The sequence below is a fragment of the Taudactylus pleione genome, unplaced genomic scaffold (genome assembly GCF_031769625.1).
Source record: "Taudactylus pleione unplaced genomic scaffold, aTauple2 ptg000282l, whole genome shotgun sequence".
Lineage (NCBI taxonomy): Eukaryota > Metazoa > Chordata > Amphibia > Anura > Myobatrachidae > Taudactylus > Taudactylus pleione.
The window spans coordinates 6,411,758-6,436,711 of record NW_028284684.1 but is presented as its reverse complement, the minus strand read 5'-3'; the positions used below and the strand labels follow the sequence as shown (position 1 = coordinate 6,436,711).

Below are 24,954 nucleotides of genomic sequence, written 5' to 3'. Positions count from 1 at the left end.
ACTGTCTGGAAGCGTCCTTACCTTTGGAGGCTACCAGTGAGCAGATTGAACTGGTAGGTTATCTCAGGGATTCAGCCACATATCAGTGTTCGCAAATACGTGCTATAGAGCGTATTTTACCCTATAATTGCAGTGGGGACTCAAAAAAAATAAACCGATTGGACCCTCAGGACGCGCTCTGACCAATCAGCAGCGCTTTCCTGTAATAACCCGATACATGCTTCAAATGCAGAGGAAGGGGAGGAGAATATAGACAGTGTGATCTCCCGCCCTCCTCTCACTCTCTGCTCCGTGCTGCATCCGGATCATCCAGCCTGCTGTGTGTGGTTGGGGGCTGTTACTGCCGGGCAGGGGGTGAGGCCGGTAAGATTACTGTAAAAAGCTGCGGTGCCCCGATGGTGCTCTACAGGAGCCAGAGGACAGGAAGCTGATCATCCAGCCTGCTGTGTGTGTGGCCGGGGGCTGTCACCACCGGGCAGGGGATGAGGCCAGTTACTTGCTGGGGAAAGCCGCGGTGCCCCGTCTGTGATCAACAGGAGCCAGATGACTGACTGCGGAGGAAGCATGCGGAGGATGTGTGATTCATACCCGCGGAAGATGACTGCGGTAAGTGGCAGAACAGCAGAACAGGAGGTAGGGTTGGTACAGGATGAGACTACCATGGGGGGGGGGAATAAAAAAATATTAAGAGTACACAGAGAATCGGAGGTGAAGTGCACGTAGCTGCTGCTGGGAGAATACGAAGGACACAGACAAAATGTGTGTCAGGAATAGGAAAGGGGCACAGCCCTTATACACACACAGTGGGCAGTGAGTGAGCAGGTAGTAATGTCTGTACACACAATGGGGCGGTATGCAGTCGGGAAACCGGCTGCCTTAATACCGACAGCCGACTGCTTTATCCCGGCGTGGGATAAATGACCGGCGTCTATATCTAGACGTCTGTTTTTTACCCGACGCCGGGAGACCGGCGCCCGGCATCCCGATCGAAGGGATGCCGGGCGCCGCGAGCGGACAGCTGCGGGGGAGGGAGGGTTAGGTTTAGGGCACCCGGGGGGGACTTAGGGTTAGGGTTAGGCTAGGGGAAGGGGGGGTTAGGCACCCCCGGGGGGAGGTTAGGGTTAGACACCCCCCCGGTGGACTAAGGTTTAGGCAGCGGGGAAGGAGGGGTTAGGGTTAGGCACTTAGAGGGGGGATTAGGGTTAGGCACTTGGGGGGGAGGTTATGGTTAGGCACCCCTAAGGAGGGTTAGGGGGTTAGGTTAGTTTATACTTACCTTAGGGACGAACGGTATTTCCAGCGCTGTCGGGCTTCCGCTGCTGGGCTCTACTGATCTGTCGGGCTGCCGCTGCCGGGAATCGAACTGCCGGCCATGCGGCAGCCGGGTTTCCATACTGATCCCCAATGGGGCAAGCAGAGAATGACATACACAGGGCAGTGTGAGATCAGTGGGGCATAGCCAAAGCTGGGGTATTATGTGTATATAATGACACTGGGGGTAATACAGGTCAGTGGAAAGCAGCTGTGGAGTAGAGATGGTGCACTATATATGTTTTATTGTTGTGTTAATGGGGATAATACAGAGTGGGCTAGTGCTGGGGCATTATCTGTCTAGGTCAGGGGTGGGGAACCTTTTTTCTGCAGAGGGCCATTTTGATATATATTATATTATTCACGGGCCCGGTGCAGGCCACGATCCTACGTGTGACATCACATGGGGGCGGGGCCACAATCGCCGGTGATTACAGCAATACCTGGATCACCCTGAGGATGCTTCGGGGAGCTGTAAGGGCAGCAGTGTGATCGTCTGAAGCGTCCTAAGGATGCTCCAGGCAGCACTGCTGCATAGATTCTGGCTGTAGGGTGCCATTCTATGCACCCTGCTAGCAAGATGAGGCTAGCAGAAAAAAGCTGAGGGCCATTCCAAATGATTCCGGGGGCCTTATACGGCCCCCGGGCTTGAGGTTCCCCATCCCTGGTCTAGGTAATACAGCAGCAAAAGAGGAGTAGAGCTGGGGTAGTGTGTATGTAAGTATGTATGTATGTGTGTATGTACACACGCACATACATACATACCGGCTTCGGCCAGGATTTACCATAGGGTATGGCATACCTATTTTGATTGGTGTCGGCCTAAGGGTTACGACCCCCAGGTTTTCCAGATATCCAGAGTGTTGACTTTTTTGCAGGCGGGTTTGGACCTTGCTCTCCTCCTGGCTATGCTGAAGGTGCATGTTTCTGCCCTTTCTGTTCAGGCGCAGGATTGCTCCTCTTCCCGTTGTCTGCACTATTATGCAAGGTGTTCTTTGTATCCAGCCTCCCTTCGTTCCTCCAGTGGCTCCTTGGGATCTGACTGTGGTCCTGAGGGCTCTCCAAGGACCTTCATTTGAACCTCTGGGCACAGTGGATTTTAAATGGCTTTCGGCTAAGACTGTATCCTTTCTGGCTATTGTCTCAGCTAGGAGGGTGTCAGATTTGGGGGCTCTCTCCTGTCGCCCTCTGTTTCTGATCTTTCACCAGGATAGGGCGGTACTTCGGACTCGCCCTGGGTTCCTTCGTGGTTTCTACTTTCCACATTAATGAGGAAATTATAGTACCGGCCTTTAATTCCCCTGACCTCTCAGCAGGTGAGGCTTCATTGGATGTGTTACGGGCTCTCGGGATTTATGTGGACCGTACCAGCTCCATTCGGAAGTCGGACTCTGTTCGTTCTTTATGGGTTCCACAAGAAGGGTTGGCCAGCCATCAAGCAGACTTTGGCTCGGTGGATTTCTTTGACTATTTCAGAGGCCTATGCTCATGAGGTTCTTCCAGCACCGCCCTCTAATTTGGCTCATTCTACTCTGTCTGTGGGTCCTACGTGGGCAGCTCGCCGTGGTGCCTCGGCTATTCAGCTTTGTAAGGCAGCCACGTGGTCCTCTGTCCATACTTTGTGCGGCATTACACATTTGACACCTTTGTCTCTCAGGATGCTTCCTTCGTGCAGCGGATTCTCCTTTCTGCACAGGAGCGTCCCCACCCTTGAAGGGACTGCTTTGGGACATCCCCAAGGTCTCCTGTGGAGCCCTATGGACCCTGCAGTTGAAAATAAGAGATATGGTAAGAACTTACCTTTGTTATCTCTATTTCTACGAAGTCCATAGGGTCCACAGGACTCCCACCCTGACGCCTCTGTGCTTCAGCTAGGTTGTGTTCTGGTCACCCGTTTTCCGTCTCGCTCTGTGTGAGTATGTGATCCTTGTGTGTTCCAGACTGTCGCTCTTTCTCGCTCTCTCTCTCTCTCTGTTTCTCCTCCTCCGGCCATGGGCTTGTTACGTAACTGAAGGTGCCTTGGCCTGGGGGCGGGGTATAGGAGGGGGACCAAGATGTATCCTCAGAGGCAGAAATTTTAACTATGTGGTGCCCGACGGCAGGGCCACCGCCTATACCCCCAAGGTCTTCTGGGGACCCTATGGACTTCGTTGAAATAGAGATAACCAAAGTAAGTTCTTACCATATCTCTTATTTTCTACTTCGGGGTCCATAGGGGTTCCACAGGGTTGACCTTGGGGTATAGCTGGATCTGGATCCACGGGCACCACGCAGTTAAAGCTTTAGCTGCTCCCAGGATGCTCTTGGGTCCATCCTCCTCTATACCACGCCCCCGAGCCCAGGCACCTCAGTTTGAGTTGGTGCCCGGCCAGAGCCTGTTAGTTTTTTATTTTTAACAGGGCTCTTCAGTGTGGCAGCGAAGGGCTGTCTGTACAGATGCCCACGCTGCCGCTCTTCTTCCCCGCTGGCACCGCGACGCCAGTATCGCACTGGGCATCGCGGCGGGAGGCCACAGAGTCCGTACTAGCCGGACTCTGGGGACCTCCCTGGACTGCTGCCGGAGTCGCCGGGGAGAAGGTAAGCCGCGAGTCGCCGATTAGCGGCGGCTCGCGGGTCTTACTCTAAATGCAGTTCTTTGCCCCCGGTTCTAGGGGATAGACCGGGGGCTGCTAGCATGGCGGCGGGCTCCCCATCCATCGGAGGAATACCCCGTCAGTCCACTAGACCACCATGGTTATTTAGTGGCAAGCGGGATGCCGGCAACTCGGGGGTTAATAGCTAGCCAGGGGAGGAAGCCTTCCCTGTTTAGCGGCTGCTCCCCTCAGCTCAGCGCGCCTTTCAGCACGTAGGCTGGCGTCGCTGAGCTGCAGTTACTCGGCCACTCCTCCTCTGAGGTCTGTGGCGGGCATTTTCTCTGGCAGCGCAGATCTCTCAGGGAGCACGCGGACCGGTCCCCCTGTGTACCTCTCCCCCGATCAAGGACAGTGTACACAGCGCTATAGCCCTCCCACACACTGAATCTGGGAGGTTGATTGTAGTGGAAAGGTGCAGATAGTATATCTTCTCTGCATGGTTTGTGATTTTTGCTAGTGCTGCCTGTCTGTGCTTATTTCTAATTACTGTCAGCTTATACCTATCCCTTTCCTTCTCCTACGGCCCGCAGGTGTGTGGGGGAGGGGCGTTTCTACAGACCTCGCCTATATAAATCACGTATTTACGAGGTCCGTCACATACAGTTGTGTGCTACACAGTACCATATTGTGGGCTGTTGTTCAGCACACTGGTGACTGCGCTTGATTCTGCTCTGTTGCCAGATATATTTATTTAAATAATATATTTTGTCATGTTGGACGAGGAGATTGAGCACTCCGTGGCTCCGGTGTTGGTCTCCTGCGGACGCTGTTCTGCAGGAGTGGATAGGGAGGATTTGTCACAGGATGGTCTGTGTAGACGGTGCCAGGTGGTTCCTGGCCCATCAAAACCTCCTATGATGCAGGAACCACCATGGGCGATGTTTTCTCAGGTGCTGGTGTCTATTGCGGACTGTCTGTCGGTCTCGACTGCTGTCCCTACTAGGGCGTTGTCCCAGCCGGCCTTCCCCCATTCCCCGGGTGTCCCGCAATTTTGCGGAGCCCCCCCGGGTCGCAGTCTGTTGGTCCTTATGCGGGGTTACCTATGTATATACAGGCTTCCCCTGTGACGCAACAGTCTGGTGCCCTTCCAGGCCCCTGTGGCGGCTCCTCCACCCTGGGTGGAAGTGCTCTCCAACTCAGTACAAAATTTGGCGGCCGCATCTTCGGCTTTTCAGTCAATGTTGCAGAATGACATACCTTCAAGGGCGTCAAAATGCACACTAATGGCGCAGGCGGCACATTTATTGGACTTCGAGGGGTCCTCAGATGATGGGGAGGTGCATGAAGACACTGACTCGGACACATCGGTCCAGGAGGTGGGTACCAAGTGGTCCATTAATGTGCGAGCACTGGTTACGGCGGTGCGAGCCATTCTCCTAATAGAGGATGAGGCACCAGCTCCTAAGTCGAAGTATCCTAGTTTCAAAAAAACTACGGTGGCTTGGCAGGCGCCCAGTAAGAGGTTCCAGCCACAGAAGCGGTTGGTGTCTAATTATCCATTTCCTGAGTCGCATTGTAAAAAATGCGAAACCCCACCGGCGGTGGATTCCCATGTCACTCGCTTAATCAGGAGCGCTACGCTGCCATTACCGTCTAAATCCTCGCTAAAGGATCCCACGGACAGGAAGGTTGAAACTTGCCTAAAGTCCATTTACTCCCTCTCAGGGGCAGTGGCCTGACCGTCCATGGCTATCTCCTGGGTGGCCAAGGCCGTTGAGGGTTGGGCCAACACATTAGAGGATACCTTTCCGGACGATGCTCCGGATGTCCAGAGGGCATTGTTAGGACAGATGAGAGACGCTGCTTCCTACATTGGAGAAGCCTCTTTGGATGCTAGTCTGCTGACCTCTCGAGTATCGGCTACAGCAGTGTCTGCCCGCCGATCCTTATGGCTGAGGTCCTGGAGAGCGGACTCCGATTCAAAGAAAGGCCTGGAGGCCTTAACTTTCAATGGAGAATTGCTATTTGGTCCGGACTTGGACAAAATAGTGGATACCCTGGCTAAATCCAAGTCAGCTTTCCTTCCTTCAGCAGCAACGCCTGCCAACGTCCGGATCTCGGCCTTTCGTTCCTTTCAGGTTTAGGGTAAGGCAAAATGTCAGTCCTTCCCGAGGCAGTCGGCGGCTAAAACCGCCTCTAAACCCAAGAAGCAAGCCTGGAGTGCTTGGTGCCCTTCTTTCAAGCAGGAGGATAAACCTGCTGCCTGATGGGACGGGCCTCCCTCTGGGGGACCTCAGAGTGGGAGGCCGACTTCTCCAATTCGCCCAGTGTTGGCACAATACCACCACGGATGCCTGGGTTAAAGAAGTAGTCTCTCAGGGGTACGCCCTGTCTTTTCGGGTCAGGCCTCCCAACCAGTTTTTTTGCACGAGTCCTCCTTTGGACAAGACCAAGGCTTCCCAGATTCAGGGGGCTATACAATCCTTGCTACAAGCAGGGGTCAATGTTCCCGTTCCGCAGTCTCAACGCGCAACGGGGTACTATTCTACTCTGTTTCTGGTACAGAAGCCCAATGGTTCTCATCGCCCTATCCTGAATTTGAAGTCTCTGAACAAATACCTCAGAGTTCCCAAGTTCAGGATGGAAACGTTACGTTCCATCATTCTGGCAATGGAACCCGGGGATTACATGGTCTCCCTGGATATCCAGGACACCTATCTCCACGTGCCCATAGCACCGGCACACCAGCGGTATCTGAGGTTTGCTATCCTGCAACATCACTACCAGTTTCGGGCGTTGCCTATTGGCCTTTCCACGGCTCCGAGGGTATTCACCAAGGTGATGGCAGTTATAGCCGCCCACCTTCGGGGCCAGGGTGTACGGCTGCTGCCGTATCTGGACGATCTTCTTCTGCTGGCGAGCTCCCCGGGAGGACTTCTTCGATGTCTCCACCTGACCATTGCTTGTCTTCAGGCACACGGGTGGTTGATAAATTGGAACAAGTCTTCTCTGATCCCATCACAACGGATGGTTCATTTGGGAGCCCTTCTGGATTCTCGTCAGCAAAGGATTTTCCCGATTCCAGAAAAGGTATCCTCCCTACAACTGCGGATACGCAGTTGTCTGAGCAGTGCTAGGGTGTCGGTACACTCGGCCATGAGAGTCCTAGGGTCTATGGTGTCGGCATTGGACATGGTGGAATTTCCCCAGTTCCATTCCAGGCCCCTGAGGGGCAGATTCTATCGGAATGGAACGGGTTACCTTGCCGGATCCGATCCCAGACACTAGTCTTGTCCTCGGAAGTGCGCCAGTCTCTAGCTTGGTGGCTTCAGCCAGCTCATCTCATCGAGGGTCGCCCCTTTTGGATCCCGGACTGGGTTCTGCTCACGACAGATGCCAGTCTCCGGGGTTGGGGGGCATTGACCGGCTCGTTGTCTCTTCAGGGCCGTTGGTCAGCGGAGGAAGCAGTTCTTCCCATAAACGTGCTGGAACTGCGGGCCGTGTACAGGGCTCTGCTGTCGTCAGGCACCGCTCTTCACGGAAGGGCAGTTCAGGTGCAATCCGACAACGCCACCACGTGGCGTACATCAATCACCAGGGAGGAACTTGCAGTCGGGCTGCGATGTCGGAGGTGTCTCGGATCCTGGCTTGGGCGGAGAGCCACCTTCCTGCAATCTCGGCAGTCTTCATCCCGGGAGTCCTCAATTGGGAGGCAGACTTCCTCAGCCGTCACGACATGCTTCCCGGGGAATGGTCGCTTCACCCAGAGGTGTTTCAAGTTCTCGTGGACAAATGGGGACTGCCGGAGTTGGACCTGATGGCCTCCCGTCACAATTACAAGTTACCCGTGTACGGCTCAAGGACAAGGGACGCAGGCGCAAGCCTGGTGGACGCGCTGTCGGTGAAATGGACATTTCACCTAGCGTACCTGTTCCCTCCGATCTCCCTGCTACCTCGGGTAATAAAAAAAATCAAACAGGAAGGGGGCACGTTTCTGCTGGTGGCTCCAGCATGGCCCAGACGTCCTTGGTACTCCGATCTCAAGAGCTTGTCTGTAGATGCCCCGTTCCTTCTGCCTCAGCGTCGGGACCTGCTGTCTCAGGGGCCTTGCCTTCACCCAGATCTCTGTCGGCTGTCTTTGGCGGCGTGGCTCTTGAGACAGCCGTCTTAAGGTCCCGGGGCTTTTCAAGCTCTGTCATCAGTACCATGCTGAGGGCGCGTAATCCTGCCTCTGCACGGATTTTCCACAGAGTGTGGCACACTTACTTTCAGTGGTGTGAGTCCAGAAACTTTGATCCTCAGGTGTTCAGGGTATCTAGGATTTTGGCATTTCTGCAGTCAGTCTTGACCTGGGCTTATGTCTTGCTTCCCTGAAGGTTCACGTATCGGCTCAGTCTGTGTGATTCCAACGTAGAATCGCTACACTGCCTGACGTTCACACCTTTTTCCAGGGTGCTCTTAGAATCCAGCCTCCCTTTGTGCCTCCAGTGGCTCCGTGGGTCTTGGCGGTAGTTCTTCGGGTCGTGCAGGGACCTCCTTTTGAACCTCTTGAGCCGGTTGACCTCAAGTGGTTAACACTTAAGACTGTGTTTCTCCTGGCATTTGCTTCGGCCGGAGGGTATCCGAGTTGGGTTACTTTCCTGTAGTCCCCCCTTCTTAATTTTTCACCAGGACAGAGCAGTGCTTCGCACTCGTCCTGAGTTTTTGCCTAAAGTTGTCTCTTAAGTTCCACATCAATCAGGAATTGGTGGTGCCAGCTTTTCAGTCCCCTGATCTTACAGCTGGCGAGGCTTCGTTGGACGTTGTCCGTGCTCTCAGAATTTGTTGATCGGACTGCTTCTATTAGGAGGTCCGATTCTTTGTTTGTCCTCTTTGGTTTTCATAAGAAGGGTTGGCCTGCCAACAAACAAATCTTAGCCCGTTGGCTTTGTTCTGTTATTAGGGAGGCTTATGTATAGGAAGGTTTACCTGTTCCAGCCTCTGTTAAGGCTCATTCCACTCGGTCTGTGGGTCCTTCTTGGGCTGCTAGACGTGGTGCCTCCGCTGTTCAGCTGTGCAAGGCAGGCACTTGGTCTTCCATTCAGACGTTTTTGAGGTTTTATGCGTTTGGCACCTTTGCCTCTCAGTTTGCATCCTTTGGGCGCAGGATTCTCTTTTCTGCTCAGGAGCGTCCCCGCCCTTAGTTGAACTGCTTTGGGACATCCCCAAGGTCAACCCTGTGGACCCCCTATGGACCCTGAAGTAGAAAACAAGAGATATGGGGGGGTCATTCAGACCCACTCGCGAGCGGCAGTACGCTCGCAAGTGGGTCGATGTTCCCCACTGCGCATGCGCACGACGGAGGGAGTTCCGTCGTGCGCATGCGCGAGACCCGGCGAGCAAAGGACTTTCCTTCGCTCAGAGTCTCGCATCAAAGGGGGCGTGCTGTCGATGTTGATTGACAGCACGCCCCCTTTGGTGGGCGTGTCGGGGGCGTGCCTGCCAGGCGGAGACGTTCCCATGGGAACGGCTACCGTCTGAAGCCGGCCCCACTGACATCACTAGTGATGTCAGTGGGAGTGATTTTGGCTCTGATAGAGCCAAAATCACTCCAGGGCTTGCGGTTGAGAAACCCGACCACAGGGTTTCACTCGCAAGTCCGATGGTCGCGATGGTCAAGACCATCGCGACCATCTTGTTGGACGCTCGTATATGCTGTCGGTGGTGACCCACAGCTATATGAGCGCCCAGGAGGACGCTCCATTTTAATGGAGATGGGCCCTGATTCAGAGCAAACGCTCTGGTCAGAGCGTCCGGCTCTGAATCAGGGCCATGGTAAGAACTTACCTTTGTTATCTCTGTTTCTACGAAGTCCATAGGGTCCACAGGACGCCCGCCCTGACGCACCTGGCTTCAAAAGGGCTGTGTTGCTGGTCACCGGTTTTCCGTCTCCCTTTTCTGTGAGTATGGTTTTCTTGTGTGTTCCAGTCTTCCTTCTCTCTGTTTAGTCTCCTCCTCCGGCCTGGGCTGCTTACCAACTGAGGTGCCTGTGGCTCGGGGCGGGGTATAGAGGAGGATGGACCCAAGAGCATCCTGGGAGCAGCTAAAGCTTTAACTACATGGTGCCCGTGGATCCAGATTCAGCTATACCCCAAGGTCAACCCTGTGGACCCTATGGATTTCGTAGAAACAGAGATAACAAAGGTAAGTTCTTACCTTATCTCTTGTTTTTTCTGGCCACTCTTACATAAAGCCCTGCTCTATGGAGTGTACGGCTTATTGTGGTCACATGCACAGATACACCAGTCTCTGCTGTGGAGCTCTGCAGCTCTTTCAGGGTTACCTTTGGGCTCTGCCTCTCTGATTAATGCCCTACTTGTCCGGACTGTGAGTTTAGGTGGGCTGCCCTCTCTTGGCAGGTTTGTTGTTCTTTCGATTTGGTGATGATGGATTTGATGGTGCTTCGGGGGATAATCAAAGATTTGGATATTTTTTCTATAACCCAACCCAGAATTGTACTTCTTAACAACTTTGTCCCTGACTTGTGTGGAGAGCTCCTTTGTCTTCATGGTGTGATGCCTCTTGCATTGTGGTGGTGCAGCCTCTGGGGCCCTTCAGAAAAGGTGTGTTTATACTGACAGATCTTGTGACACCTAAGCTGGCCGTACACGTTACAATTATCTGGGCGATCCGCCCGATATCCGCGGGTCGCCCGCGATAATTGTAGCGTGTGTTAAATAATTGGGCGACAGAGTTAAATATTGCTTGGTCAGGCATGCCGGATTGTCCAGCATGCCCGTCTGATGCGATATTTAAGGGTAAGCTATCTGACAGACAGACATTTCCTGTGTTCCTTCCCATGGAAGGAACGGGGAAATGTCCCCTCCCCCGGGGGCGGCCTGATACACTGTGAGTAATCTCACTGTATGCCGCAGACATCTCTAAATGGGAAACTTCACTGGCAGTGGATTCCCTCACGTTACGCGCTTGGTTAAAAGCGCGACTCTCCCTGTGCTTCCAAATAGTCCCTGAACGATACTACTGATAGGAAGGTGGAGGTTTGCCTGAAATCCATTTATTCCCTTTCAGGTACCGTGTGCAGACCAGCTAGGGCTATGGAATGCTGGGCAAACACCCTCGATGGGTCCTTGTCGTCAGATGCGACAAGGGAGCAGTTGAAACTTGTGGGCAACCTGCGAGATTCGGCTACTTATATAAATGAAGCGGCCTTGGATGTGAGCTTATCGAATTCCAGGATCTCCGCGGCGGCTATTGCGGCTCGCCGCTCCCTGTGGCTTATTTCTTGGAGGGCAGATGCGGACTCCAAAAAGGGCTTGGAGTGTTTATCTTATAATGATAAGGTCCTGTTCGGCCGGGATTTGACAAAATTGTGGATACACTGGCAGCAGCTAAGTCAGCTAGTCTGCTATCTGCTCCTGCTCCCTAGGGGTCTCGGACTTCGTCTTATCGGGCCCCAGGTAAGGCCAAAACTCAGTCCTTTCCTAGACCGTCCTCCACCAAAATATCTACCAAGCCTAAGAAGCAAGCCTGGAGTGTTAGACGTCCAGCTGCCAAGCCTGACGACAAACTCTCAGCCTGACAGGGCGGGCCTCCCCCTGGGGGATCGCAGGGTAGGAGGCCGACTTCTTCAATTTGCTCAGTGCTGGTGTCAGACTACCACAGACACCTGGGTGAGAGAAGTGGTCTCTCGGGGGTACACCCTCTCCTTCCACAGTCGGCCTCCCCATCACTTTTTCTGCACAGGCCTCCTGTCCAACAAGGACAAAGGCAGTATGCTCCAAGCTGGGGTCATTGTGCCATTCCAGTTATCCCAGAGGGGTTATTCAAAAACAGAATGGATCTCACCGACCTATCCTCAATCTCAAGTCCCTGAACAAGTTCCTCAGGGTACCTCGGTTCAGGTTGGAAACGCTACGTTCCATTATACTAGCTATGGAACATGGGGATTTTATGGTGACTCTGGATATTCAGGATGCATACCTGCATATTCCGATTGCTTCGGCTCACCAGCATTTTCTCAGGTTTGCTGTGTTGCAACAGCATTTCCAGTTTCAGGCCCTGCGGTTTGGCCTTTCTACTGCACCTCAGGTGTGTACAAACGTTACGGCGGTAATGGAAGCCCTTCTGCGTTTCCAGGGGGTTCCACCTATTGCCGTACCTGGACGACCTCTTTCTGTTGGCAGGGTCTCCAGAGGTACTTCACCACCACCTACAGCTGACAATATCTGTCCTACAGATACACGGATGGTTGATCAATTGGAAGAAGTCCTCCCTGATACCATCTCAAAGGATTCTCCATCTGGGAGCTCTGTTGGATTTCCAACAGCAGAGGATTTTTCTGACAGCAGACAAAGGCCCTGATTCAGAGCCGGACGCTCTGACAAGAGCGCTCGCTCTGAATCAGGGCCCACCTCCATTAATATGGAGCGTCCTCCTGGACGCTCGTATAGCTGTGGGTCACCACCCACAGCATATACGAGCGTGCAGGATGATGGTCGCGATGGTCTTGACCTTCGCGACCATCGAAACTGCGAGCAAAAGCCTGCGGTTGGGTTTTTCAACCGCAAGGCCAGGAGTGATTTTGGCTCTTATCAGAGCCAAAATCACTCCCACTGACATCACTAGTGATGTCAGTGGGGCCGGTTTCAGACGGTAGGCGTTCCCTTGGGAACGCCTCCGTCTGGCAGGCACGCCCCCAGAACGCCCACCAAAGGGGGCGTGCTGTCAGTCACCATCGACAGCACGCCCCCTTTGATGAGACACTCCGAGCGAAGGAAAGTCCTTCGCTCGTCAGGTCTCGCGCATGCGCACGACGGAGCTCCCTCCGTCGTGCGCATGCGCAGTGGGGACCATCGACCCACTTGCGAGCGGACAGCCGCTCGCGAGTGGGTCTGAATGAGGGCCAAAATCTCTACTTTGCAGACGCGAGTGCCCAGATGCCTCCAAAGTCACCGAGTGTCCATACACTCAGCCATGCAGTTACTGGGATCCATGGTGTCGACATTCGACATGGTGGAATATGCCCAGTTTCATTCCCGGCCTCTGCAGAAATTGATCCTCTCCCGGTGGGATGAATTATCACATCGGATAAGGACAAACGATGGTCCTCTCTCCGAAGGTGCGTCTAGCTCTGACTTGGTGGCTGCGGTCGGTCCACCTCACCAAGGGGTGCCCCTTTTGGATTCCGGTCTGGGTCCTTCTAACAACTGATTCCAGTCTCCGGGGTTGAGACACAGTGACAGGTCCACACTCCTTTCAGGGGAGGTGGACACCAGAAGAGTCGGCTCTACCGATCAACATATTGGAACTTCAGGCAGTCTTCAGGGCCCTACAACAAGCAAGAATCATGCTTCACGGAAAATCCGTGCAAGTTCTGTCGGACAATGCCACAACCGTGGCTTACATAAACAATCAGGGAGGAACGCGAAGTCCGGTGGCTATGTCAGAGGTATCGCGCATCCTCACAACGGCGGAAGGCCATTTACCAGCCATATCGTCAGTGTTCATTCCAGGAGTTCTCAATTGGGAAGCGGACTTCCTCAGCCGTCACAACGTGCATCCCGGGGAATGGTCCCTTCTCCAAGAGGTGTTTCAGCTTGGACGTGGACCTCATGGCCACTCGACAAAATCACAAACTGCCTCTGTACGGGTCCAGGACAAGAGACGCCAAGGCTCTCTAGGTAGACGCTCTGTCGGTCAAGTGGACCTCCCATTTCCCTCCTTTTTCGAGTAATTCGGAAGTTCAAACAAGAGGGAGGCACTGCCCTGCTGGTGACTCCAGCGTGGCCCAGACATCACTGGTACTCAGATCTCCAGAGTCTCTCCATCGATGCTCCGTTGCTGTTGCCTCAATGTCCGGACCTGTTGTCTCAGGGTCCTTGCCTTAATCCGGACCTGGATCGTCTGTCTTTGACCGCGTGGCTCTTTGAGACATCCCTCCTAAGGTCCAATGGGTTTTCTGGCTGTGTGGTTAATACCATGCTCAGGGCGCGGAAACCAGCCTCTGCTAGGATTTACCACAGGGTGTGGCATACCTACTTTGATTGGTGTTGTCCCAGAGGTTATGACCCCGAAAGTGTTTAGAGTATCCAGAGTTTTGGGTTTCCTTCAGGCGGGTTTTGACCTTGGTCTCCGCCTTGCTTCCCTGAAGGTGCATGTCTCTGCCCTTTCAGTGTGATTCCAGTGGAGGATTGCTCCTTTTTCTGATATCCGCACTTTCCTACAAAGGGTCTTTTGCATTCAGCCCACCTTTGTCCCTCCTGTGGCACCTTGGGATTTGGCTGTTCTAAAGGCCCTCCAGGGCCCTCAATTTGAACCCCTGGACTCAGTGGATCTCAAATGGCTTACTGCTAAGACCTTTTTTCTTCTGGCTATTGCTTCTGCCAGAAGAGTGTCTGATTTGGGGGCTCTCTTGTTGTTCCCCATTTCTGTTTTTTCACCTGGACAGGGTGGTGCTTCGGACTCGCACTGGTTTCCTTCCTAAGGTGGGCTCTAGTTTCCACATTAATGAGGAAATGATTGTGCCGGCCTTTAATTCCCCAGACCTCTAGGCAGGTGAGGCCTCATTGGATGTGGTACGTGCCCTCAGGATATTTGTGGACCGTACCAGGGCCTGATACAGAGCCGCTCGTAAGCGGCCGCTCGTTCGCTCCGAGCGATGTTCGCACATCTGCGCATGCGTATGGGTCGTAATGCGCATGCGCCAACCAGTCAGTGCGGTTGGGAATCGAGCGCTCGCAAAATAGCGAGTGCCTGCTAATTTGAGTGACAGGATGAGGCGTTTGTGGGTGGTAACAGGGGAAGGTGCTTGAAAACGGGGAGTGGTGATCCGAACGCAGGCGTGCCAAACGGTCAAAACGGGTGTTTTAAGGGTGTGCATAATTAACAAAGCAGCGTCATCGACCACGTCACTTGGTTGTTTCTTAGCCTGAACTGTTCGCATGATTGCGGTAGGAAAATCCTACCACAAGCACTGCGAGCAGTTCAGACTCCTTTCAATGTACTCGATTAATCAAATAAATAGCGGAGATTACGTATGATGCGAGCGGCCAGGGGGCGTCTTTACAAAATAGCGAGCGCATGTTTTGTTCGTTCGCTCAGACATAGAGGCGTCAACAGACCGCAAAGACCGAATGTTCTATTTAAATATCCGGCCCCTTTTTCTGAACGAGCGAGCGCAAATAGCGTCCAGCTCTGAATCAGGCCCCAGTTCCCTTTGGAAGTCAGACTCCTTGTTTGTCCTTTATGTTTTCCACAAGAAGGGTTGGCCAGCCAATAAGCAAACTTTGGCTAGATGGCTTCGCATGACGATCTCTGAGGCTTACACTTATGAGGGCTTCCTGTGTCGCCCTCTGTTACTGCTCATTCTACTCGGTCTGTGGGTCCTTCTTGGGTAGTTTGCCGTGGCGCCTCGACTGTTCAGCTTTGTAAGGCGGCCACGTGGTCTTCTGGCTAGACCTTTCTATGGTATTATGCATTTGATACCTTTGCCTCTCAGGATGCTTCCTTCGGGTGGCAGATTCTCCTTTCAGCACAGGAGCGTCCCCACCCTTGAGGGTACTGCTTTGAGACATCCCCAAGGTCACCCTGTGGAACCCCTATGGACCCTGAAGTAGAAAATGAGATATAAGAACTTACCTTTGTCTCTCTTACTACAAAGTCCATAGGTTCCACAGGGCACCCCACCCTGACGCATCTGTGCTTCAGATGGGCTTCGCTCTGGTAACCGGATTTCCGTCTCCTTCTGTGTGAGAATGTGATTCTAGTGTGTTCCAGACTTCTCTCTTTTATCCTCCTCCGGCTTGCTATGAAACTGAGGTGCCTTTGGCACGTGAGTGGGGTATAGAGGGAGACCCAAGTGCTTCCTGGGAAGAAAAATTTACTGCGTAAGGTGCTCGGATGACTCTAAATCACCTATACCCCAAGGTCACCCTGTGGACCATATGGACTTGGTAGAAAGAGATATAACAAAGGTAAGTTCTTACCATATCTCTCAATTATTTTTTTTTAGCATAGTTATTAATTTGGTGATTTGATTTGAGTCCTGTGTATTTTTTTTTTCCCCCAAGATATTTGCTAAAATATGTTTTTATTTTGTATGCACAGACACCACAGCCTGGGCTTAAACCCACCCCACCACCAGCAACTGACACAGAGCTTGTGGGCCGTGGACGTCAGAGAGGCACGCCTACAGCTCCCAGACCACAAGCAGGAGGTAATTATTCTACCTTTATGTGTACAGTATGTGTACCACCTGACAACAAGTTAATCAGTTTAAACTATTTAGGGAGTTTACTTTGTTAATGTTTCTTCTGAATCTTTCTGGATTTAAAAAAATAAAAGATAATTAGTTGCACAACTTAAATCAACTTCCAATGCAGAAACTTTAGCATGATATGCTTTGAGAAGCCTAGCAGGAGAGGGAAGATCAGTAAACTGAGCGAAGTAAGGGAGTGTTCATGTAATTGAGGTAAATCTGCAAACAGACATATATGGGGTTGTATATATTTTTTTCTTCAGGGTCCATAGGGCTGCACAGGGAGATATTGGGGTGTAGGTGGTACCTGGAGGACTGGACACCAACAGGAAAGCTTTTCAATCCCAGGATGCTCCGGTCCTTCCACCTATACTCCGCCCGCAGCCTGAGGGCACTTCAGTTTTGTTGGTGTCTGGCAGGAGCTAGGATTACCATTAAAACGGGGCTGCACTAAGCAGCCCAAGCTTTTATTTTATGAATTATTTTCTACTTTTACTATAACGGACGCGCAGCAACAGACTGTCCTCTGGACATCTGTGCTGCCGTCCCATCACCCCTCCGCGGTGTCGTGAAACCAAACCTGTGCTAGGTTCTCCCGGCGTGGCTCCGACGGGGGCCAGCTAGCAGGCTTCCCGACCCCAGACTTCAGCCCAGAATCCAGGGGTCAGATAAGGCTGAAACTCTGTTCACGTGGACCCACGGTTTAGTGTATTCTTGCCTCCAGTCTCAGGAGACAGACCGGAGGCGCTAATGTGGACACTGGCTCGCCCACTACTCCACTAGACCATTAGGACAAAATTATAACATTATTATGGCCAGGGGACCCGGTGATTAAAGTCTGCCGGGGAACAGGCTCTCTCCCTGCAACCCCTCCCCCAGCTCAGGGTGCCTTTCCACTGCGGTCTTGGTGATCCCCAGGGCTGCTCCTCCCTCCCCCTCTGCCCCCTCAGAATCGAGCGGCAGCCATTTTCTGCAAGCAGGTCTCCAGGAAACGCTGGGTCTAGTCTCCCTGTATACCTCTCCCACGGGCCAGGTTATACAGCGCTATATCATATTAGCCAATTCGGTCTGTGTAGTTGATTTTAGTGCCCATTGCAGACATGTAATGTTTATCTGCATTTGTATATGACTTGCGCTAGCGCTGATCTCTGTTTTCTATCCTGACAGTTTATAGCTTTCCCTTTAGTCTACTATTCCCTGACATACTAAGGTATAGGGGTTTCATTGTACCTCACTTTTTCTATACAAGTGTGAGGACTATCACATACTATATAGCGTGGTTGCACACTATATTTTGCCATATATAGTGCTGTTGCACACTGCACTGTATTATACTTTGTATAAGTCTGGGAATATAATTGGATCAGCAGGCGAAGTGTATATCTAACAGATACACAAGTCTCCGAATTCTCAAGAATAGGATTCCAGTCTACAAACGAACATTGTATTTATTCACAGAAAGGATACTTTTTTCATATGCATATGCTACAATTTTTGCTCAAAGATACACAAGACACAGCACAAATATAAGAGATTAAAGCACACAGCTGGTGCTTTTTACTGAGAATTTTACTAAATATATGTGTGCCTGAATCTTTTCCCATGTTTATAGATTAAATGATACTAGTTGCATTGCTACAAATTTATTATGCTAGTTTTATTATGTGTTACTTGATTGTATATTTCGTACAATAAATTGTCTTTATACATATACTTGAGTGTGTGTCTCTTGGGTCCGGTATAGAAACTGTGGCGCTATCCTATATTTATTTTTCTACTTCAGGGTGCTTAGGGGGTCCACAGGGTTGACCTTGGGATATAGCTAGATCTGGTCCACGGGCACCACGCAGTTAAAGCTTTAGCTGCTCCCAGGATGCACTTTGGTCCACCCTCCTCTATACCCCGCCCCCGAGCCACAGGCACCCCAAGTTTTAGTTGGTGCCTGGCCAGAGTCTGGTCACCTTGCGCAGGGGGCTGCAGGAGCAGCCCCCAAAAGCTTTTTCTTTTTCTTTTTAGAACTAGTTTAATTTAACTATTTTACTAGGCTCTTTAGAGCGGCAGCGACGGACTGTCTATACAGACGTCCAAGCTGCCGCTCCTACTCCCCGCTGGCGCCGCGACACCAGTGTCTATCTGGTTATCGCGGTGGGACCCCAGAGCCTGTACTACTGGGGCTTTCCCTGGACTGCTGCCGCAGACCCTGAGGAGAATAATGTAAGCTGCGTGTCGCTGATTAGCGGCGGCTCGCGGGTTCCTCTAAATGCATGCCGATGCCCCCTGGTTCTGGGGGACAGACCGGGGGTGCTAGCGGTGGCGGCGGGCTCCTACTCGGAGGCATACCCCGTGAGACCACAAGACCACCAGGGTAAAATACGCGGCAAGCGGGAAGCCGGCAACCCTGGGGTTAATAGCTAGCCAGGGGAGAGGAAGCCTACCCTGTTTAGCGGCTCCTCCCCTCAGCTCAGCGCGCCTTTCAGCACGCAGTCTGGCGTCCCTGAGCTGCAGATTACTCGGCCACTCCTCCTCTGAGGTCTCTGGCGGCCATTTTCTCTAGGTGGCAGCGCTGATCTCTCAGGGACCATGCGGACCGGTCCCCCTGTGTACCTCTCCCCTCCTAAAGGACAGTGTACACAGCGCTATAGCCCTCCCAGACCCTGAATCTGGGCGGTTGAGTGTAGTGAAAGGTGCAGTGAGTATTATATTCCTGCATGGTATGTGACTTTTGCTTGTGCTGCCTGTCTGTGCTTATTCCACACTGTCAGCTTATACCTATCCCTTTCCTTCTCCTATAAGGCCCTACAGGTGTGTGGGGGAAGGGTGTTTTTCTACAAACCTCACCTATATAAATTAGGGATGTGCAGGCTCGGTTCTACTCGGTTCCGTTCGTTTTTTTTTACCGAATCTTATTGGCTATCCAAAACTCGTGACAGCTGAAACCCAATAAGATTCGGGAAAAAAAACCGAACGGAACCGAGTAGAACCGAGCCTGCACATCCCTAATATAAATCAAGTATAGGTGTGGTCAGTCACATACAGTTGTGTGCGACACAGTGCAATATTGTGGGCTGTTGTTTAGCACACAGGTGAGTGCGCCAGTGTGGCACTATTCTTCTCTATTGCCAGATATATATATTTTTACAATATATTTTGTCATGTCTGAGGAGGAGATTGAGCACTCCGTGGCTCCGGTGTTGTTCTCCTGCAGACGCTGTTCTGCGGGAGTGGATAGGGAGGGTTTATCACAGGATGGCCTGTGCGGACGGTGCCAGTTGATACCTGGCCCCTCAAAACCCCCTATGTCGCAGGAACCACCATGGGCGATGTTTTCTCAAGTGCTGGTGTCTATTGCGGACCGTCTGTCGGTACCGACTGCTATCCCTACCAGAGCGTTGCCACAGCCTACCATCCCCCATTCCCCAGGTGTCCCGCAATTATTGCAGAGTCCCCCTGGGTCTCAACCTGTTGGTCATTATGTGGGGTTACCTATGTTTCCTCCGATATCCCTGCTACCTCTGGTCCTGCGCAAGTTCAAGCAGATCGGAGGCACACTGATTCTGGTGGCCCCTGCGTGGCCAAGACGTCCATGGTACTCCGACCTGCGGAGCCTATCCATCGACGCTCCATACCTTCTTCCTCAGCAGCGGGACCTGTTATCTCAAGGGTCTTGTCTTTACCCGGATCTGGGTAGGCTGTCTTTGACGGCGTGGCTCTTGAGGCAGCCGTCCTAAGGTCCCGGGGCTTTTGGAGCTCAGTTGTAACTACCATGCTGAGGGCTCGCAAGCCTGCTTCCGCACTGATCTACCACAGAGTGTGGCACACTTACTTTCAGTGGTGTGAGTCTAGAAGCTATGATCCCCAGATATTCAGGGTTTCAAGGATTCTGGCTTTTCTTCAGTCGGGCCTGGACTTAGGCTTACGTCTTGCCTCACTGAAGGTGCATGTGTCGGCTTTGTTGGTGTGATTTCAACGCAGGTTTGCTACCTTACCGGACGTACACACCTTTTTCCAAGGTGTTCTGAGAATTCAGCCACCCTTCGTGCCTCCTGTGGACCCCTAGGATTTGGCGTTTGGTTCTTCGGGCTCTGCAGGGTCCTCCTTTTGAGCCCTTGGAGTCGGTGGAGCTCAAGTGGCTGACGTTTAAAACAGTTTTCCTCCTGGCAATTGCTTCAGCCAGGAGGGTGTCAGAATTGGGGCGCTTTTTTGTCGTCCCCCTTTTCTGGTATTTCACCAGGACAGAGCAGTGCTTCGCACTCGTCCGGAATTTCTACCTAAAATGGTTTCCAAGTTCCACATAAATCAAGAAATTGTTGTTCCAGCTTTTCAGGCACCTGATCTCTCGGCTGGGGAGACTTCCTTAGACGTTGTCCGTGCACTCCAGGTTTATGTGGACCGGACTAGTTCTGTGAGGAAGTCGGATTCTTTGTTTATCCTCTTTGGTTTTCACAAGAGGGGTTGGCCTGCCAACAAACAGACTCTAGCCCGTTAGCTTCGTTCTGTTATCATTGAGGCTTATATGCAGGAGGGTTTACCTGTTCCAGCCTCTGTTAAGGCTCATTCCACTCGGTCCTTGGGACTTTTTGGGCTGCTAGCCGTGGCGCCTCTGCTGTTCAGCTATGTAAGGCGGCCACCTGGTCTTCCTTTCAGACCTTTTTTAGGTTCTATGCGTTTGACACCTTTGCCTCTCAGGATGCATCCTTTGGGCACCGGGTTCTCCTATCAACACAGGAGCGTCCCCGCCCTTAGTTGGACTGCTTTGGGACATCCCCAAGGTCACCCTGTGGACCCCTATGGACCCTGAAGTAGAAAACAAGAGATATGGTAAGAACTTACCTTTGTTATCTCTGTTTCTACGAAGTCCATAGGGTCCACAGGGCACCCGCCCTGACGCACCTGGCTTCATATGGGCTCTGTGACTGGTCACCGGTTTTCCGTCTCCCATTTCTGTAAGTATGGTTCTTGTGTGTTCCAGTCTTCCTTCTCTCTGTTTCGTCTCCTCCTCCCGCCTGGGCTGCTTACCAACTGAGGTACCTGTGGCTCGGGGGCGGGGTATAGGGGAGGATGGACCCAAGTGCATCCTGGGAGCAGCTAAAAGCTTTAACTCCGTGGTGCCCGAGGATCCAGGATCCAGCTATACCCCAAGGTCACCCTGTGGACCCTAAGGACTTCGTAGAAACAGAGATAACAAAGGTAAGTTCTTAGCATATCTCTTGTTTTAAAGAAAACAATAAGTAATTAATTCAGCCGCCATGGCCTGTATGCACGCTCACCACGCAAGACTCCATTGCTGAAGAAAAAGCATGTTGAAGCTCGTTTAAAGGTTGCTGCACAACATTGGACAATTCTGTGAAATACTGGGAGAATATAGTCTGGTCAGATGAGACTAAAATGTAACTCTTTGGATGCCATAATACACACCATGTTTGGAAGAGAAATGGCACTGCACATTACCCCAAAAACACCATAGAAACAGTGAAGTTTGGAGGTAGGGACATCATGATGTGGGGCTGTTTTTCAGCATACGGTACTGGCATACTTAATATGCTAGAAGGAAGGATGAATGGAAAGATGTACCAAGACATTCTTTATAAAAATCTGCCATGTACCAGGATGTTGAAAATGAAACTAGGGTCAACATTTCAGCAAGACAATGATCCCAAACACACAGCTAAGGATACTCTCAATTGTTTTCAGAGAAAGAAAATACAGCTGCTAGAATGGCCCAGCCAATTGCCTGACTTGAATCCAATTGAAAATCTATGAAAAGAACTAAAGATCAGAGGGCCTGATACAGAGCCGGACGCTCTTTCAGAGCGTTCGCTCTGAATCAGTGCCCGCGCCGCTCGCATAGCTGTGGGTAACCACCCACAGCTAGTGCGAGCGGCCAGGATGATGGTCGCTATGGTCAAGACCATCACGACCATTGGACTTGCGACGAGACCCTTGTGGTAGGGTCTCGTTGCTGCAAGTCCCAGTGGACTTCTTGCTCTTACAGCAAGAAGTCCACCCACTGACATCACTTGTGATGTCAATAGGGCGGGAACGCCTCCGTCTGGGCAGCCCCGGCCCGCCCACCAAAGGGGACGTGCTGTCAGTCAACATCGACAGCACGCCCCCTTTGTAGCGAGACCCGAAGCGACGGTTTGCCCGTCGCTATCCGGGTCTCACGCATGCGCACGTCTTGAAGCTGTCATTACCAACAAAGGCCTTTGTATGAAGTATAAATCATTAAGCGTATCCAATACTTTATCCCTGTGTCATTTCACATTATTACACATAACTTAATTTATGGACATCTATGGTTTGATTACTTTGCATGTGTGGATTACATGGGTTGTTGCTAACATTTGGTGAAAATGTCATTACAAATATATTTACTGAGAAAAATGTTGATGTGTTCAATACTTATTTGACCCGTGTGTATATTTTTTTTCTATTTTTTTTTATCCAACACTTGCGTTGGCTTTAAAGGATTTAACATGTCACTAGTTCATGCATTTTACCCTTTGCTTCCCCTAATTTTAGAATCTTGCAACACCATTGGGGAAAGGGTGCTGCTATAGGTAAAAAACTTGGCCTGTGAGTTCTAACCATTTACCTTGGAAGTCTGATGGCTGATCTTACATTATAACAGGCAATGTACTGTATAGCTGGCAGCATTATAGGTTTAGGCAAGCAATGAACAGTTCTTAACCACTTAACTGACAATTTCCCCACCCCAAATTTAATTACATTTAGAATTTTTTTTAGAAGATGCATTTAAAATATTTTATGTAAAAAAAATGTCCTTAGACCCCTATTGTAAATTCAGTTTCTATCCTCCAGTGGATATAGATTTGTGGCAAAAGATCCCCATTTGTATCACCCCCCCAGATCCCTAATGGTAATAGATCCCAGTCGGGTCCATGGGCCCCCTCTATTTTTGTAACCTCCTTCCCATGTGCCACTTTATATATAGTTGTTTATTTTTAATATATTCCTCCTCCCATGGCCAAAAATTATTTTTGTTGGGCATCACCAATCACTTAATTTGGCACTGTGCCAAATGAAGCCCTCCCAATTTCCCCCTCCTCTTTCTGAGGCATAACTACGCCCCCTAGCTTTTGGAATACTCCTTGTACTTCTGGAATACAGAGCTTGCGCCCCAGAATGTAGTTCTCACAACATTCTGGCTCACGATTTCAGGAGTGATGTCGACCGCAACATCACTCCCAGGGTGCCTGAACAGCAGAAATAGATCTGTTCTGCACATGTGTATAACGAATATCCTCCATAAAAGATGGGGGACGAGGGGTGGGCAGAGAAGATAGTTGTTAGTGGCAGAAAGACAAATGGGTTTGGTGGATATGGTGTATACATATTAGTGATCTAAAGTAGTTTTTCTGTATGAGAGTGCAATTGGTGTGTTCAAATTAGATTTTCTCCATTGGCATTCTGCTCTACAGCAGCAGTAATGCAGGCGGATGGTCTGTGTGGAGTGCTATCGTTGGAGTTTGGATTGTCAGACGAGATACATTGGCTTTACTTGCCTTCATTAGTGCTGCTGTGAGTGTTGTAGAAGATACTGCAGCATTAGGTCAGGGTAGAAAAGTGACTGAAGAGGGTCTGTATTCTGCAATGTGTTAGTTAGTTTATAATGGACTACTGCAATTTAATTTGTACAGTAGCTGATTATTTTTGATGTCAAATTATAGATTTGGCTATCTCAGCTGGATTTCAGGACATTTCAATTGGAGAACGTGGCGGTCGAAGACGGGACTTCCATGATCTTGGTATATGTACACGCCAAACACTAGAGCACGTCAGAGTATCTAAAACAGGTAACGATTTAATAATACTTGCTTCATAATGCAATGTTCAGTATGATTTTGATATATGGAATGGACCTATGGAGATCAATTGCTCTCTACTTGTGTTTAATTCAAAGCTGTGATGTATTTTTTTTCTGCAAAAGAGATATTGTATAATTGTAAAACATTTAATTAATTTGTGTATAAAGCTGGTTTCATTCATCTTGTTCTAGGTGCTACTGGAAAAAGCATTCAAATATCTGCCAACCATATCAAATTGGTTGCACGACCGCAGTGGGTCTTGTATCAGTATCACATTGATTACAATCCACAGATGGAATCTAAACGCCTAAGGACTGCTTTACTGTATCAGCACGATGAGTTGATCGGAAAAGCACATGCTTTTGATGGAACAATATTATTCTTGCCCAAGAGACTGAACAAGGTAAATAATGACTTTTCATTAAAATATGTCCAATACTTGTTTTCCAATTTTAATATTACATGCTTGTAAATGAGTCATTTGGAGTGACATGCCTCCTTATTCTTCCTCCACTATAAGACTAATGTGGGGTACATATTTGAATGACAAATCGTTAGATCGGCCGACCGGTCTACAGATTTGGCAAGGTTATGCACAAACTTGTGCATACACACTTAGCAATCAACTGGCTGATATGTCTTGGCAGAAAAACCAACTATGATGTAATTATTGCTGGTTTCCGTGGCCAACAAATGGGTCGGTTGGTCGGTCGTGTGTACACACAAGCTATTGTAAAAGATACCGTGTATTGCACATATATTGTCTATACACATGGTCAGATGAACAGAATGATATCCCCGTTCATCAGCTGTATGAATGATATATTGCCTAGTGTGTACAGAACAGGTGATAACAGGTTCTCTAGTGAAAACAAAAAAACACTTAACTATTGCTCATTATAATGTTCAGACTTGTGTCCCTAAGCTCACAAATGATAATTATTCTAATTATAATTTTATATTAAACAAAAAAGGAGAGTTATGG

General features: G+C 50.7%; 1 protein-coding gene across 1 annotated transcript in view; it reads left to right on the top strand.

Moving 5' to 3' along the window:
• The window catches only part of PIWIL1 (piwi like RNA-mediated gene silencing 1), a 414,830-nt gene that overhangs the window by 43,879 nt on the left and 345,997 nt on the right, over window positions 1-24,954 (top strand). Inside the window, exons 3-5 of the mRNA XM_088482106.1 lie at window positions 15,990-16,098; window positions 23,832-23,957; window positions 24,161-24,372. Coding sequence (XP_088338232.1) covers window positions 15,990-16,098; window positions 23,832-23,957; window positions 24,161-24,372 — 447 coding nt within the window. The remainder of the gene's footprint in view (window positions 1-15,989; window positions 16,099-23,831; window positions 23,958-24,160; window positions 24,373-24,954) is intronic.